This window comes from Macrotis lagotis, chromosome 3 (assembly GCF_037893015.1).
Source record: "Macrotis lagotis isolate mMagLag1 chromosome 3, bilby.v1.9.chrom.fasta, whole genome shotgun sequence".
In the NCBI taxonomy this organism is placed as follows: Eukaryota; Metazoa; Chordata; class Mammalia; order Peramelemorphia; family Peramelidae; genus Macrotis; species Macrotis lagotis.
The window spans coordinates 210,667,122-210,681,622 of record NC_133660.1 but is presented as its reverse complement, the minus strand read 5'-3'; the positions used below and the strand labels follow the sequence as shown (position 1 = coordinate 210,681,622).

General features: G+C 37.1%; 1 protein-coding gene across 6 annotated transcripts in view; it reads right to left on the bottom strand.

The window, feature by feature from the left end:
- Window positions 1-14,501, bottom strand: part of CLNK (cytokine dependent hematopoietic cell linker) — a 212,607-nt gene that overhangs the window by 89,034 nt on the left and 109,072 nt on the right. For all 6 annotated transcript variants that reach the window (XM_074229786.1, XM_074229788.1, XM_074229791.1 and 3 more), the window contains exons 5-7: window positions 13,493-13,518; window positions 3,475-3,512; window positions 2,346-2,487 (exon numbers count right to left, since the gene is read on the bottom strand). In XM_074229786.1, coding sequence (XP_074085887.1) covers window positions 2,346-2,487; window positions 3,475-3,512; window positions 13,493-13,518 — 206 coding nt within the window. The remainder of the gene's footprint in view (window positions 1-2,345; window positions 2,488-3,474; window positions 3,513-13,492; window positions 13,519-14,501) is intronic.

Here is a 14,501-nt window from a genome sequence, read left to right as displayed (position 1 = left end):
AATTCCATTTTCAAAGGGGTCAGTTCTACTCTTTGAGTTTTTGACAAAATCCACTTTTATTTTGAAGACCTCACATACTGTTCTGTTGCCAACTGTGTTTATTGACTCTGGGGTGAAGACAAATGAACCCAGAAATATAAGAGAATGCCCCTGAGACTGGTGGGAAGCCTTTGGCTACCCCTAATTGGGAATTGGGAAAATCTCAGAGCCCTACCACTTAAGTGACAGTGTCACAGCTGGATCTAAACTCAGGGGATCTTTGGTGTTCCCTTCTAAGTGAAACATCATCAACCCTCTGTTCCCTTTGGTTGGTTGATTGGTCTGTCCAGGGCTAGTCCATTGCATTGACTTTGACTCATGTAACTAAATGAAGAGGAAAGTCAGGCTAATTACAATCATTTCCTTCCCTCAAGACTTAGTTCAGGTGCTATTTTGTTTCATGAAAATTACTCTAGTTCAAATGATCTATCCCTTCTCAAATTTTCCTAAAACACTTTGTTGATAACCCTTCTTTGTCCCTCTGACATTCTCCCTTGCCTTTTATAGAAGAGAGAACACAGGGTTTTAGGACATTAAGACCTGGATTCAAATCATGTTTCCAATACAGGGTTTTTTGACAGTGGGCAAGTTGTTTAAAATCTCAGTGTCCTTCAACTATGATCTAAGACTCTAAATTGCAAGGAAAGTTCTGTTTTGGTAGAGGAAATTCTTTACCCGAATATCATTGAAGTGATCAAAATCACAGGTCTAATTCCATCCCATTCCCATGTGTCCATAGTAAATTAAAAGTGGCTGTGAAGCAAGGACTGTGTCATTTTTCAGCTACATATAGTGCTTAATAAATGCTTTTGGAAATGAATTGATTTGTGTCAGGGAAAAGAGGAAAAAAAATCATATCTTATGTGGCCTAGAAGTGGCAGGAACTGAACTGACCTTACAGATGGAGAGGGTGCCAATCCCCTCAATGACTCCCCTTAAACAACAGTCTGGCATTCAGGGCCGTCTACCGCCTGGGATCAACTTACCTTTTGAGCCTTATCTTAACTTACTCCTCTTTCTCCTCCTCCTTCTTTGTCTCATCCTCCCCCCACCCTGCCCCCATCTTTAATTTGTAATGATTGTAATGGATTGTTGCACAATCTATCTTTGCTTTTTAGAATCCTTCTCTTTCTTCAAGGTCCAAATTGGACTGAAGTTATCCCTGATCCTCCCATCCCTCCTCACATTTCTCATAGATAAGGTTGGAATCCTCCTTTGTACTACCCCCACCACCCCACCATCAATTTATATTTTAGTTACTTGTGTCCATGTCTTATTTTGATGCTATTTTGAAATTCTTCGCAGTTCAAGGACAGGGACTAGTTCAAATTGTATCTTTGTGTAACTCCTAGGGCCTGGCACAGTGTCTTGTCCATAATAGAGGATTTAACAAATGTCCATTGATTCGAATGAAACCAAATCCCTTATCTTTTAAGTACTATGGCTTTTAAGTATTTGCTGGGTTGGTTCAAGTCTGCCCCAAAAGACTCAGTAGGGAATCTTCTCTGAAGAGATGTGATCACTGTGGATGAGTCATTGCAATTTGTTAGAAGACTGTTCTGAATTGTTGCAATGAAGAATTTAGTCTTAATTTATTTCTATAAACTTAGGTTACCGAGGGTCCATAATCTCATAGCTGTGGTTTCTCTCTAGAACAATAAAGATCACAAGCCATCCTAGCCCTATCGTCCTGTCCAGTTCTTGCTCATGTTTCTCCCTGTCCTCGACCTGGACTAGGTAGGTGGTTCAGTGAATAGAATGCTGAACATATAAGTCAGGAAGATTTGACTTCAAGTCTGACCTCCATCAGATACTCACTGTGTGATGCTGGGCAAGTTACCTAACACGGTTTACCTCAGTCTCCTCATGTGTAAAAATGAGTTAGAGAAGGAATTAGCAAACCACTCTGAAATCTTTGCCAAGAAGACCCTAAAGAGGATCACAGCCAGAGCAACACACTAGTATTGTGGTATGGATCAGAGGTGGAATTTGAAATTGAATTTGAAACTGCAAAATCAGCTTCCTGTTCACTATGACATGCCATCCCCTCTGAGAGAGATGATATGTGCATAAATAAAAAACAATACAAAGAAGAATGTCACTGGAACAAAGGAAAACCCCTGACAATGCATTTTGGCAAAATTTGAGAATGAGAGATCATTTGCAGCTGTGGAAATCAGGGGAGTCTATGGAAAAAGCAGCCAAACTGTTCCTTCCAGACACAATAGGACCATCAGCGACTGTTTTATACCTCTGACTTCCTAAATATTTCAGATTTTCAGTTTCTAAACTATGTCCAAAGTTACCTGCATATTGTGACTCCTCTATAGGTCTGGCAGGTAAGATTTTCATTGACTGAAATCCTCTCATGGGGAAAGTCTTGGGATCTTCATAGTCTTCCTCTCCACTCTCTTTTGCTCCATCAGCCACTTTTGCAATGTTCCTGTCCTAAGCGGGAAGGACAAGCCAGATAAGTAAGATGAAAGAGGGTATAATGTGGATGAAGACAATAGTTTCAGAGTTGATTTGGGAAACAAAAATAGATCTCAGAGCCTGCCCAAAGTCAAGGGTTGGTTTCCAAGCCTGTCCTAGGGCAACAGAGGACAAATGATCCAAGGGCACACTAATGGCTATAATTTAGAAGGTTTATTTTTGTAAGGCTCAACTGAAACTAAATACAGAGCATTGGTAATTTGATAGAGAAAAAGATTCTTAGATTGTTTTTAAATTCACTCCCATGCAACCCACTGCTGAGCTCCTTGAGCTTCCCATCAGTTCTCTAATATTAATCCATTTTCCAATGCTACCTAGGCAGAAAGCCTAGCCTTGGTGTATAAATGGACTCATAATTACTCTGGAAATAGTAAAGACTGGCTCCTATAACATTCTAGTGAACTACTTGAAACATAGTAAGAGCATTGGACTGAATGTCCTAAGACCTCACAGGTGAATTAAGTCATTCCACTGATTTGTGGTTTATCTGAAAAGGAGTTTGACTCTAGTCAAAGGTCTTGAGTTCAAATCTCACCTCTCACTGTGTGACCTTGGAAAATAATTAAAACTCTCTTTATCTCAGTTCCTTATCTATAAAATGGGAGGATGGAAGGCTGGACTAAATGACCACTGAAGTCCCTTTCAGTTGTGGATCAATGAAAACTCAGGGTAAAAGAGGCATATGTGTAGATTTGGTATAATGGGAGGATCATTGGTTTTATAGTTGGAGACCCAGGCATCAAATCACTTATCTGCCCTTGAGCAAGTTAATTTCTTTAGGCCTCCATTTTCTTAGATGTCTAAGAGAGATAATGATACTTTCTGAGGTTGTGAAGAAACTGAATTCCATCTAGGGAAGGGTTTCTCTATATCAAAAAAACTCATGGTTTTTTCCAAAACTATTTTTAAAGAAGGGAGAAGTGGAGAATTGAGTAGACTTACATAGCTGGAGCAATTCTCAGAAATAGTTCTGTGCTGACCTGTTAAAGAAAAGAGATTAAAACATAATGGTGTTTAAAAAGAATCCATAACTTTCATGTGATAGAAATGGTGTTTGCTGGTCTCTGACTTTCCTTGGCATGCCAACTGCCTCTTCCATCCTTTACAGCCAGGCTTCCTCCTAGGCCTAGAATGGGTTCCCTCCTCCCCTTTTTCTCTGAAAATCCCTCAAAGTCCTGTCTAGGTGCCACCTCTTATAGGATACCTAACCATACCTCCCCTAGATCAAGGGCACTTAACCTCAAACCATGACTTTGGGTTTTTGTTAGCTGTTTCAATAGTTGTTCTCCTTTGTAGCCCTATGTTGTTCTATTCAATTCTTTTAAGGATATTATTCTGAGAAGGGTTGCCTTGATTTCACCAAATTGCAGAAGAGGGGCAAGGGTAAGAATCCCTGCCCTAGTTGCTTTTGCTTTCTTATTCCTTAAGAGATCTTTCATCTTCTTATCGGGTTTACTTATTTGCACATTGCAGGTTGGCCTCTTCCCAGCCTGAGTAGAATGCAAACACCAATATAATTATTTTCTCCCCACACCCCATTTTACAGTTGAGGAAAAGGAAATAAAGGAGAGAATTGAGTTGTTCAAAGTTTGTTTCATGGCAAGGTTGAGACTTGCACCTAGGTCTTCTGATTCTGAGGTCAAAATGCTTTCCATTATACCATGATATCTCTCTCTTTTCAGATCTAGAATATACATTTCTTGTTTTAGTGATAGTTCTTCCATAAAGGAAACCAGGAAAGAGGATAAGAGACATTCAAGTCAATCAAGAATCCTCCACTGTAATAGCCTTGTCCCAGCTAGGACAAGGAAGTAGACCTAAGTGATGTTGTTTTTTAACCTATGTAAAAATAAACAGCAACCTAAGTAACTGACTTTCCCAACTAATCCATGTTCATCTCAAGTTCTCATGTGGTACTAGTGAGCTGCTGAAGAGAAATGGGTTATCTTGACTATGATGTATGGAAAAGTCAGGAGACTTGTATTCCAAACTTGTTTGCCCCATTTATTGACTACATGATTCTGGGGCAAATTGCTAAATTACCCTGTTCCTTGTTGTCTTCATCTGTAAAATGGAAATAATGATATTTGTACTACTATCCATACATACATTTGTATGAGCAAAACACTTTTTAAAGTAATAATACCTGACCTGTATACAATGGTTTGCAAGGTAATTTACCAACATTTTATTGATTGATGTTTGTCTTTCATTCTGGAGAAAGACCATGACATTAGGGAGGTGATAGCATGACAAGTACATGAATTGAATTTGAGTGAGTGGGAGCTGTACTAAGTCACCAGTCTCATTTTCTCCTCCAAAGCCATCTAGTTCCAGTGGTCAGCTATGAATCAGGAGAACTGGAGATGACCCTGGATGTGAGGCAATCAATAAGTGACTTGCCCAAAGTCACACAGCTAGTGTCAAATATCTGAGGTCAAATTTGAACTCAGGTCCTCCTGACTCCAGGGCTGGTTGGTACCCTATCCACTACTAGCCCCTTTTATTACTTGACCATCCTGTGTATCATCCCCATTTTATAAACTCAGAGCATCACATGGTTGCTAAGTGTCAGAGACAATATTTGAACCCTGATCTTCCAAATACAATTCATCTATCCATGGGGACTGGTATTATTTTTTCCTGGTTTTGCCATAACTCCAGTCACGGAACTGTTCATAGGTGTATTTTTTTTGGCTATTTATCACCACTATGGGATTTAATTGGGACTACGGAATTGAAGGAAACATTAACTCTCAAGATCCTATTAGGGACAGTGTTTGAAGCCTCTTCCAGTTCATTAATTGATGTGAAATAATGAGAACAGGAGAGAAGGAATCCGTTGCACCTGCTCCCTGTTTGCATCCCATTGCTGTAGTTACACTGGGTAGCCCCCAAGCACTCTTTTGGCACTAATTCAGATGATGAAGCTTGACCCAACACCAATTATATTCAGAGTTAGAACACTGGCAGCAGAAAGGAGAACATTTACTAGGCTTTCTGAGTAAGCAATTTGCACTTTTTCCTGAATAGAGTTGTGTTAATAAGGTCACGCATTAAACATGGTTGGGCCAGAAGGAGCAAATGAACAAAACATTAATAACGCCTGTTTGCCCAGATGGTTACAGAGATTGTTTCCAGGGTTTACAGCAAAGCTTGGGTTCTTTTCATGAAAGCCACGTGTTATAGGGGACAGAGAGCTGGCCCTGGTGGCAGGAGCCATCCCTGGCTTCAGATCCTGGCTCCAACCTTTGCTAGCTGTGTGACCTAACCTTTCTGGAACTCAGCTCTAAAATGCTGGGGGTTGTGAGTTAAAGAAGAGGCAGAAACCCTAAATGGTGGTCACAGAGCCAGGAAGAATTGGCTTCAAATCTTGACTTTGGTTCATGGTGACTATTTGCCTCTGAGCAAACCATTTAACCTCAGCTATTCTCTAAGACTAAAAATGGAACAACATTTATCTAACCTAGAAAAAAGGGGCTTCTTCAGTGGGTGTTCTCAACACTTATAAGGTCATGATCTGGAACTATATCCTTCCCCCTTTCCCCCCACTATTGAGAAAGGACCCTAGATAAACAATGTCTCTTTCAGTCAAAAGTCTAGTGTTCTATGTATTTGGGAAAGTATCCATGGATTCAACAGGAAAAGGGATTCAACTGAGAAGCAGCATGGGGATGATGTGGAAAGTGAAATCAACTTGAGTTTGAGAGACTCTGGGTCTGGATAACTTGTTCAGGCTCTGTAGGTCTCCATTTCCTCATTTTTAAGTCAAAAGAGGTTAATACAATATACCTTATAGGATGATTGAAAAGAAAGCCCTTTGTAAACAACTATAGGTTATTATGTGAGATCTTATTTTTAATAAATTATTATTAATTTAATGACATCTGATTATTTTTAAATTTAATGTTCTTAATTATTTAAAAATTTATATTAAATTAAATTTGATTTGTATGAAGGCAATGTCCTATGATTACAGCAACAACAAATAACCTTTATACAGTGCTTACTGTGTTAAAAGCTTTCCAATTATTATCTCATTTGATCCTTTTAACAACCTGTTATTATCACTGTTTTACAGGAGAGGAAACAGAGGCATACAGAAGTTAAGGGTCATGGGCTAGTAAGTATCTAAGTCCTCCTCTAGTTCTCTACCTAGCTGAAAACTATTCTCTTATAATGGTTACATTCTATTTTTTATATTCTCTAATGATCTATGTGTAAAGTTCCCTGACCATGTTTACTTTCAATGTTTTAAGATCTTAAAGCTCTAACATGATGTTCTAAGTTTCTCTCCAGCTGTGACATTCCTTATCCTCTGTTCTAACATTCCCATTCCATTCTGATAATCTGTTATAATTATCTTTTATGCTCTAATATATTAATATTTCTCTAGATTGAACATTCTATGTTCTTTCACTGTTTTAAGGTCCCTTCTTATTCTAATGGTCTATGTTATAATTATTCTTCTATTTAAAAATTCTATATCCCAAAGGCCTCTCTAGTTCTAACATTCCATGTTCTAAGGTGCCTTTCATATCTAATGTGCTGTGATCTGTGTACTTAGGATATTGTCAAAGAAAGGATATAATCATTTTAGATTTTTTTATAGTATTACTCACCAAGCCAAAGAGAAGACACCATGAAACATACAGACCCAGAATGAAAATTTCTTTCATTATCACCAGACCAGCAACAACTTCCTTTATATAATATCAGTACCCCAAAGACTTTTATTTTTAAAGAGAAAATGAAGACTAAAGGGTATAATAGAAAGTACAAGGAACATTGGGTTATAGTCAGCTTGTCATTATCTGCTCTGGCATGATGCCAGAAGTTCATGGCATGGTCATCAGAGACTGGGCTCATTGGTCTTTTCATTTGAAAGATATGAGTGAGATCTACTGCTATGTGGAGACTCCCAGATTTATTTTCACTTGTAAATATGTAGTGGAACTTGTGCCCATGGAGGAGCAAGGTTTGTGCATTAACAAGCAACCCCATTTAACATGTCCCCCAAGTGATTCCATTTATAGGGTCTAGATAGCTGGCTAGCCCACAATGCCACATTACTCCATAAACTCACTTAGTATAACAATTCATAAGAAAACTTACCAATCAAGAGGGGGAAAAAAATCTCATTAGATTCAGTTGTTGCTCTAGTAGGGGGTAGAAACAGGAAACCATGAAGCAGTGATGATATTTACTGAGTCTCCTTATTGCATTAAAGCACAAAAATCATTTAACAGAGTCCAAATGATTTAATCTCAGTTCAGATGGGATTTCCAGAATGAACAATTTCCATTTTTGTCATCCGTTAGGACTTTAGCCAAGCAGGGGTGGTATGATGTGGCAGAATCTCTAGAGCAATTTTGGGATTTGGGGATTTTTTAAGACATAATTTCATTTATAGAGACATGATTAGACAAACATTAGACTAACAAAGAGTTTATGCGGTGACATCCAGTGGAGGATTGGAATTTCAAATATAGTCATAGCATTTTAAATCCTTCCTTTCTAAAACTGGCACCTGATGTTCATAGAATCAAAAGAATCTCAGATCAGAAGGGGACTAGGAGGCTGACTAGCCCCACCACTACCTAAACATAAATTCTTTCAATTTAATTCACATTCACCTTCATTAAATGCCTACTAGGTGCAGGGTGTACTTGCTTGACACTGGCAACAAAATGACAAAATTTTTTTTTAAAATCATCACTTACTTCCAGAAACTTATATTCATCCATGCAACACACAAACTCAGAAGTAAATATATTTTGAACAGAAAGGAAAGCATGAATAATTAGGGGGACACAGTAAAGACTTTCTATAGGAGATAGTATCTGAGCTGAACCTTGAAGGAGGAAAAGATTCTATGGTTGAAAGGTAGGGAGGCAATTTCTTCCTATATGGGGGACACTCTGGGCAAAGACATTTAAGGTAGGAGATAAGGTTCCTTAGTTCTGTGAATAGCAAGTGGCCTATTTTGCTGGAAGATAAAGTTCAAGGAAGGACTATGAAGCCACAAGACCTTCAGTAAGTGGCCATTCAGCCAAAGCTTGAAGATCTCTACTGATAGCAACCCATTATCTCCAGAGGTATCCCATTCTTCTTTGGGATAGCTCTGATTTTTTGGAAGCTTTCCTCATATTTGGAGTTGGAATCTACCACTGCCATTTCAACCTTTTTCCTCTAGATCTAGGGCCAATGTTGATCACTGATCTTTCACGGAATCTTACTCAAAGTTCCTGCCTCCTTCATGAGACCCTAAGTACAAAGCCTATGGCCTTTCACTTAACCTACTCAATGGGAATTTAGCTAATTCCCATCTCTTTTGAACATTTAAAATTTTTTATTTTGTGAGGGAAGATGGGATAGGGAGGAATGAAAGGGATTTCATTTCAGATGAGCAAAACAGAGCCCTGAAGGGTTAGTTAATCAATATTTGTTAAGCAATTTCTATGTACCGGGTGCTATTCTTTGCTGGGAAGATAAAGAAAAGTAAAGTTGTCATCCCTGATAACCAGGAGCTCAAATTCTAATGAGGAGAAGCAACATGCAAATAACTCTACATACTATATATATGTGTGTGTGTGTGTGTGTGTGTGTGTGTGTATGGAGGATAATCTCAGAGATCCTTTCAACTCTAACCCCACTGTATCCTATCATCCTAAGACCTGATCCATTTCTAATGTTCAATTCAATAACATTTATTAAGCATTGAAGAGCACTGTGTTAGCTAATGAATGATTTAGGAAGCTAAGATAACACATGATCCTTTTTGTTTGAGTCACTTCAATCTTGTCTGACTTTGATCCCATTTAGGGTTTTCTTGGCAAAGATACTGGAGTGGCTTGCCATTTCATTCTCTATCTCATTTTACAGATGAGGAAACTGAGGCAATCAGGGTTAAATAACCTGCCCAGAGTCAGTCACACAGGAAGTGTCTGAGGATGAATTTGAACTGAGAGCTTCCTGATTTCCTGATTATGATTATGAAATTTGGGATCTAGGGTGGGGGGGCAGTAAGACAAACAGCTATAAAAATAATTGCACAGATATATGTGAAACTGTTATGTGAAGTTTGAAGAAGGGAAAAATCTGGGGACCTGAGTTTTCAGAAAGGTCGTGACATTTGAGTTTCAGAATAAAGAATAATAACATTTTATACGCTATGTCCTAAGGCCACTTTCAGCTTTAAAATGCTGGGTTATATATTCTAATTTCCCTTTCATCATCTGATTTCATAATTCATTACTCTTGAGTCTAGACTTGAAAGTCATGCATGTGGATATAGGCATTATTTGTGCTTACCATTCCATGGTACCTTCTTGCTCTTTACCCCTTTAAATCTAAGCAGAGATAGTATATAATAATGGTCAGTATACTGGACTAAGTGCAGAGGTCTTTGGTTCTTATTCTGACATCACCTTTCATTGACTTGAATTATTTTAATTTCAATTCCTTTGACTCCAGTTTATTTAGAAGATGAGGAGCTTTATCTTGAAGACGTCTAAAGTACTTTCTATCTTTAACATTCTATAGTTTCATCATGAATTTTGAAGGTCAAATCCGGAGGTGAATGTTCCATTTAGTCTCTTGCCTCCCACCTCCAAAATGTCCAGAGGCAAGCTTACTAAACCTAATATTGTCAGCACATTTCTGTGACCTTCAGAAAGTTCAATAAAAATACACAGGGGACACTATTGTCCTATGTATTGAAAAAGCAATTTCTAGAGGGACATATCCATTTTCTACCTTTAGGCCCCTTTTTACTCAATCATGGCTTCCAAAAATTTTTAATCACATTTTATTACTTAAAAAAATTCTCTTTACCACCATTCTGTATGACAACTAGGGAAAGCATTATTATTTTAATTCTGCAGATGAGGAAACTGAGTCTAGGAGGAGGTAAATCTTTTGAAAGATATTATAACTCCAGGAAATTGTAGAGGGACAGTTGCTATGGGTTATAATGTCCTATTTGCTATATCACATTGCTTCTCTCTAATAATACCCATAGGGAGTGATTATGTTCTTCTACAAATGTCAGCCATTATTGGTATGGTACATTTTTACACCATCTTTAGTTCTAGATTAGTGATTCATTTAAAAAAAATAAGATTGTAGAGGACCTTCAATAACATGCAAAAGAATTTTTATTTTATGCTGGAATTTAGAGATTTAGCGGTTTAAATTTAATTGCCATTGTTGGTTGAGCGAAGTTATCTTTGGGAGGTGTGCACTAAAGAGAAGATACAGTCTCACTAACTCAGGAGCTGCAGGTCACAGTCTTGTCCAGTAGGTGGCATTAAATATCCATGCATCACAGAGTTGCCATTTTTGCCATTTATTCTTAAAATCATTAGTTTAGTTCTATTAAAGGGGTAAAATCATAGCTTTCCTTAACAGCAGCAACAATAAAAAAGATAAAATGGTCCCAGATGAAATGAGAAGCCTTTTTTGGGGTTGTTGTTGTTAATAAATCAATATGTACCTTTCTCGACTTTAAAAGGGACTGTAAGGTTATAGAATACTATATAATGATAAAAAATGATTAGGTACAAGTTTTTCTAAATAGAAGCACCAATTTTGACTTTTCTGTCTTCATCCAAAAGATTGGAGTCACTTTTTTAGTGTTGGAGAAAATGACATCATTCGGTGGACTCTACAAACTTCATTTTCAAACTTGAAACAAATTCCCTGTCAAGAGAAAGGTTATACAAAGTAGAAAATATGTCTTCTGTCTTTGGGCCCAGCCAGAGTCCTTTAACAGACTTTTGGATAGGGTCATATTTGTATTTACTCTGAGATGATATGACTCTACACAAACATTTTGGAAGGAAGCATCAGTGTATATAACCACAGCTGTTCAGGGAGTTCATTTCTTAATTTATCTTTAGCTCCACTTTACTTTCCAAATACATCTTGGTGTAATGAAAACATACTGCACTTGGAGCCAGAAGACCTGGAATCTAGTCTTGATTGTACCACTTACTAGCTATATAACCATTGGCAAGCTACTTTAATTTTTGAGCCTCTTTTCTTTTGAACCTCAGTTTGTTCATCTGAAAAATGGAAATAATCCTATATAAATTTCCTCACAGAATTGATGTGAGGTTCTGTTGAAATAATAACCATAAAATATTTTGTAACTATGAAGCTTCTCATAAATGCTCATTTTTGTTATTTCAATGCCCCCCAAATACATGTTTTTTGTGGATAGAACTTTCTCCAGTGACCAGAATGCCTCAGGTCCTTAGAAGATGGTCTGTGAGTTTCTATAGATGAACAAATAAATTTATCCTTTGTATCCAACTTTATAATGATAACACTTCCTGCATTTAGCTCCAATGGTTCTTGGACACAGTCCATTATAGGATTCATATTCAAAATTCATACTCTTTGCTATGATTTGTTAGGAGACCTTATCTGCCATTAATATAATCTTGGTGAATCTATGCCACAACGAGACATCAGAGGAAGACTTTAGTGTAGAGATTATTATTAGTAGTAGTAATAATGAATTACTACTGATATGTATTTCTGTTACCTTTAGAAGTAGACAAATCAGAATTTACTGACTATTAGTAAGTAATAGTCATAGTCCAAATTTTACACTATCTTTGGTTCTAGATTTGTGACTCAATTTTTTAAGAAAGTCAATAACATGCAAAAGAATTTTTATTTTATATTGGAACTAAGAGGTAATAATATCAATAATTATAAGAATAATAAAAACAACTACAACTAACATTATAATTTATCAGCTTTCTCTGAGTTATCTATCTGACCTGAGTTCTACTTGTGATTTTTCAAGGTGGATTTTTCTTTTCTTTTCTTTAAGGCAATAGGGTTTAGTGATTTGCCCAAGGCCACACAGCTAGGTAATTATTAAGTGTCTAAGACTGGATTTGGACTCAGGATCGCCTGACTCCAGGGCTGGTGCTCTATCTACTGCATGACCAAGATTCCCCAAGGTGGACTTTTTTGTCCTTCATTTAAAAAAAAATTTTTTTTTTTGCAAGGCAATGGGGTTAAGTGGCTTGCTCAAGGCCACACAGCTAGGTAATTATTAAGTGCTTGAGGATGGATTTGAACTCAGGTACTCCTGACTCCAGGGCTAGTGCTCTATCCAATGTGCTACCTAGCCACCTCCCCCCCCCCCAGGTGGACTTTTTTAAGAAATTCATTAATTCATTCCTTAAACAAGAATTTATCTAGGAAATACCAAGTCTATATATCATGTTTATAGATATGAAACAAATGTAAAACTCTACCCATGTCCTCTAAAAACTTAAGGAATATTATTTAGTATGAAATCATTGGGGTTCAAGATAAGTGCAAAAGGATTTCTGGGAAGATGGAGTTCATTGTGGCTTGGAGAATTTAAGGAAAGTTACATGGAAGACAAGGGAATCCTCTTGACCCTAGAAGAAGGTTTGAATTTGGATACATGGATTGGTAGTTTTCATTAAAGCAGTTAGGTGGCATAGTGAGAGTTTTACTTGGAGTCAGGAAAACACCAAGTTCCAATTCTGCCCCAGACATTTGCCAACATTTGCCATTTAATCTGTCTGAGTCATTTCCTCATCTGTAAAATATAAACAATAAAATGACCTATACAGTTATTATGAGGACCAAATAATATTTTGTATGTATATGTACAGACATATCTCTATATGTTTGTATGCTCATGTATAGACACACATATATGCATATATCTTATATACACAAATGCAAATATTGTATATACATTAAGTATATTATACTGTATACACATATACTATAGATATACATTAACATTATCCATAATATCCATCAGTCTATCAAGAATGATTTACAAATGTTAAATCACTATATTAAAGATTAACTAATATTATGAAAGGGAGAAGAGGAAAATTAATAGGAGTGCTTAAGAAAAAAATGTATGTTAGATGAAAATTAGATTTCCACTTACCTATAGCAGTGATGTAGGGCCATGATCTATAGTGTAAAGGAAAACAAGTAAGCATTCATTATATAGATTATATGGACACAATGGATAAAATAAGTTTCATTCACTTAAAGTTGGCAAGTGTTTTTTAGGCATCTGATATGAACAAAATGATATATTAGACACTGGAGAGGAAATGTATTCCCTTTACTTATACAAGTTTTGACTTTAGAAGGATTATGAACACAAAACAAAATACAACATGATATGAGTATAAGAGTCCTATGAACAAAATGGTAACCTGTGGTACCTGTGGTATGGTGAAAAGTGCATTAGAGTTGGAATATGACCAGTTTCAACTGGGAAGAAAGAACTTTAGCTATCATCTAGGCTAACACATCATCTTTTTTTTTTTAGGTTTTTTTTGCAAGGCAAATGGGGTTAAGTGGCTTGCCCAAGGCCACACAGCTAGGTAATTATTAAGTGTTTGAGACTGGATTTGAACCCAGGTACCGGCCCAGGAGTGCTTTATCCACTGTGCCACCTAGCTGCCCCCTAACACATCATCTTAAAGAAGAGGAAACTGAAACTCAAAGCTGGTTAAGTGACTTTACTAAGGTCACAACAGCAAGTAAACAGATCATGGCTACAAAAGTCTGCATATGAATTCTTCCTTTGCCACTTATTAATTGTGTGATGGTAGAGAAGTCACTTCATTCTTTCAAGCCTCTGATTCCTGAGAATAATGATACATACATGGGAGGAGAATCATGAAGCAATGACTACAGGGTTTAACCTTGGAGCTTGCTTCTGGCACATTCTAGCTGAGACCATGCCAGGTCACTTAACATTTTGGTGCCTCAGGCAACCCCCAAAGACTATAATTATAGTAAAAATTTCAAATTGCCTTAGAAGAGAAAGTTTCCTACATTGAGAGCTTCTAACATCGATGAAATCTCAAATCCAGACCAAAACAATAACAACAATTACACTAACCACCTCCCAAGGCTATTTATAGGTTCAGAGATTTAGA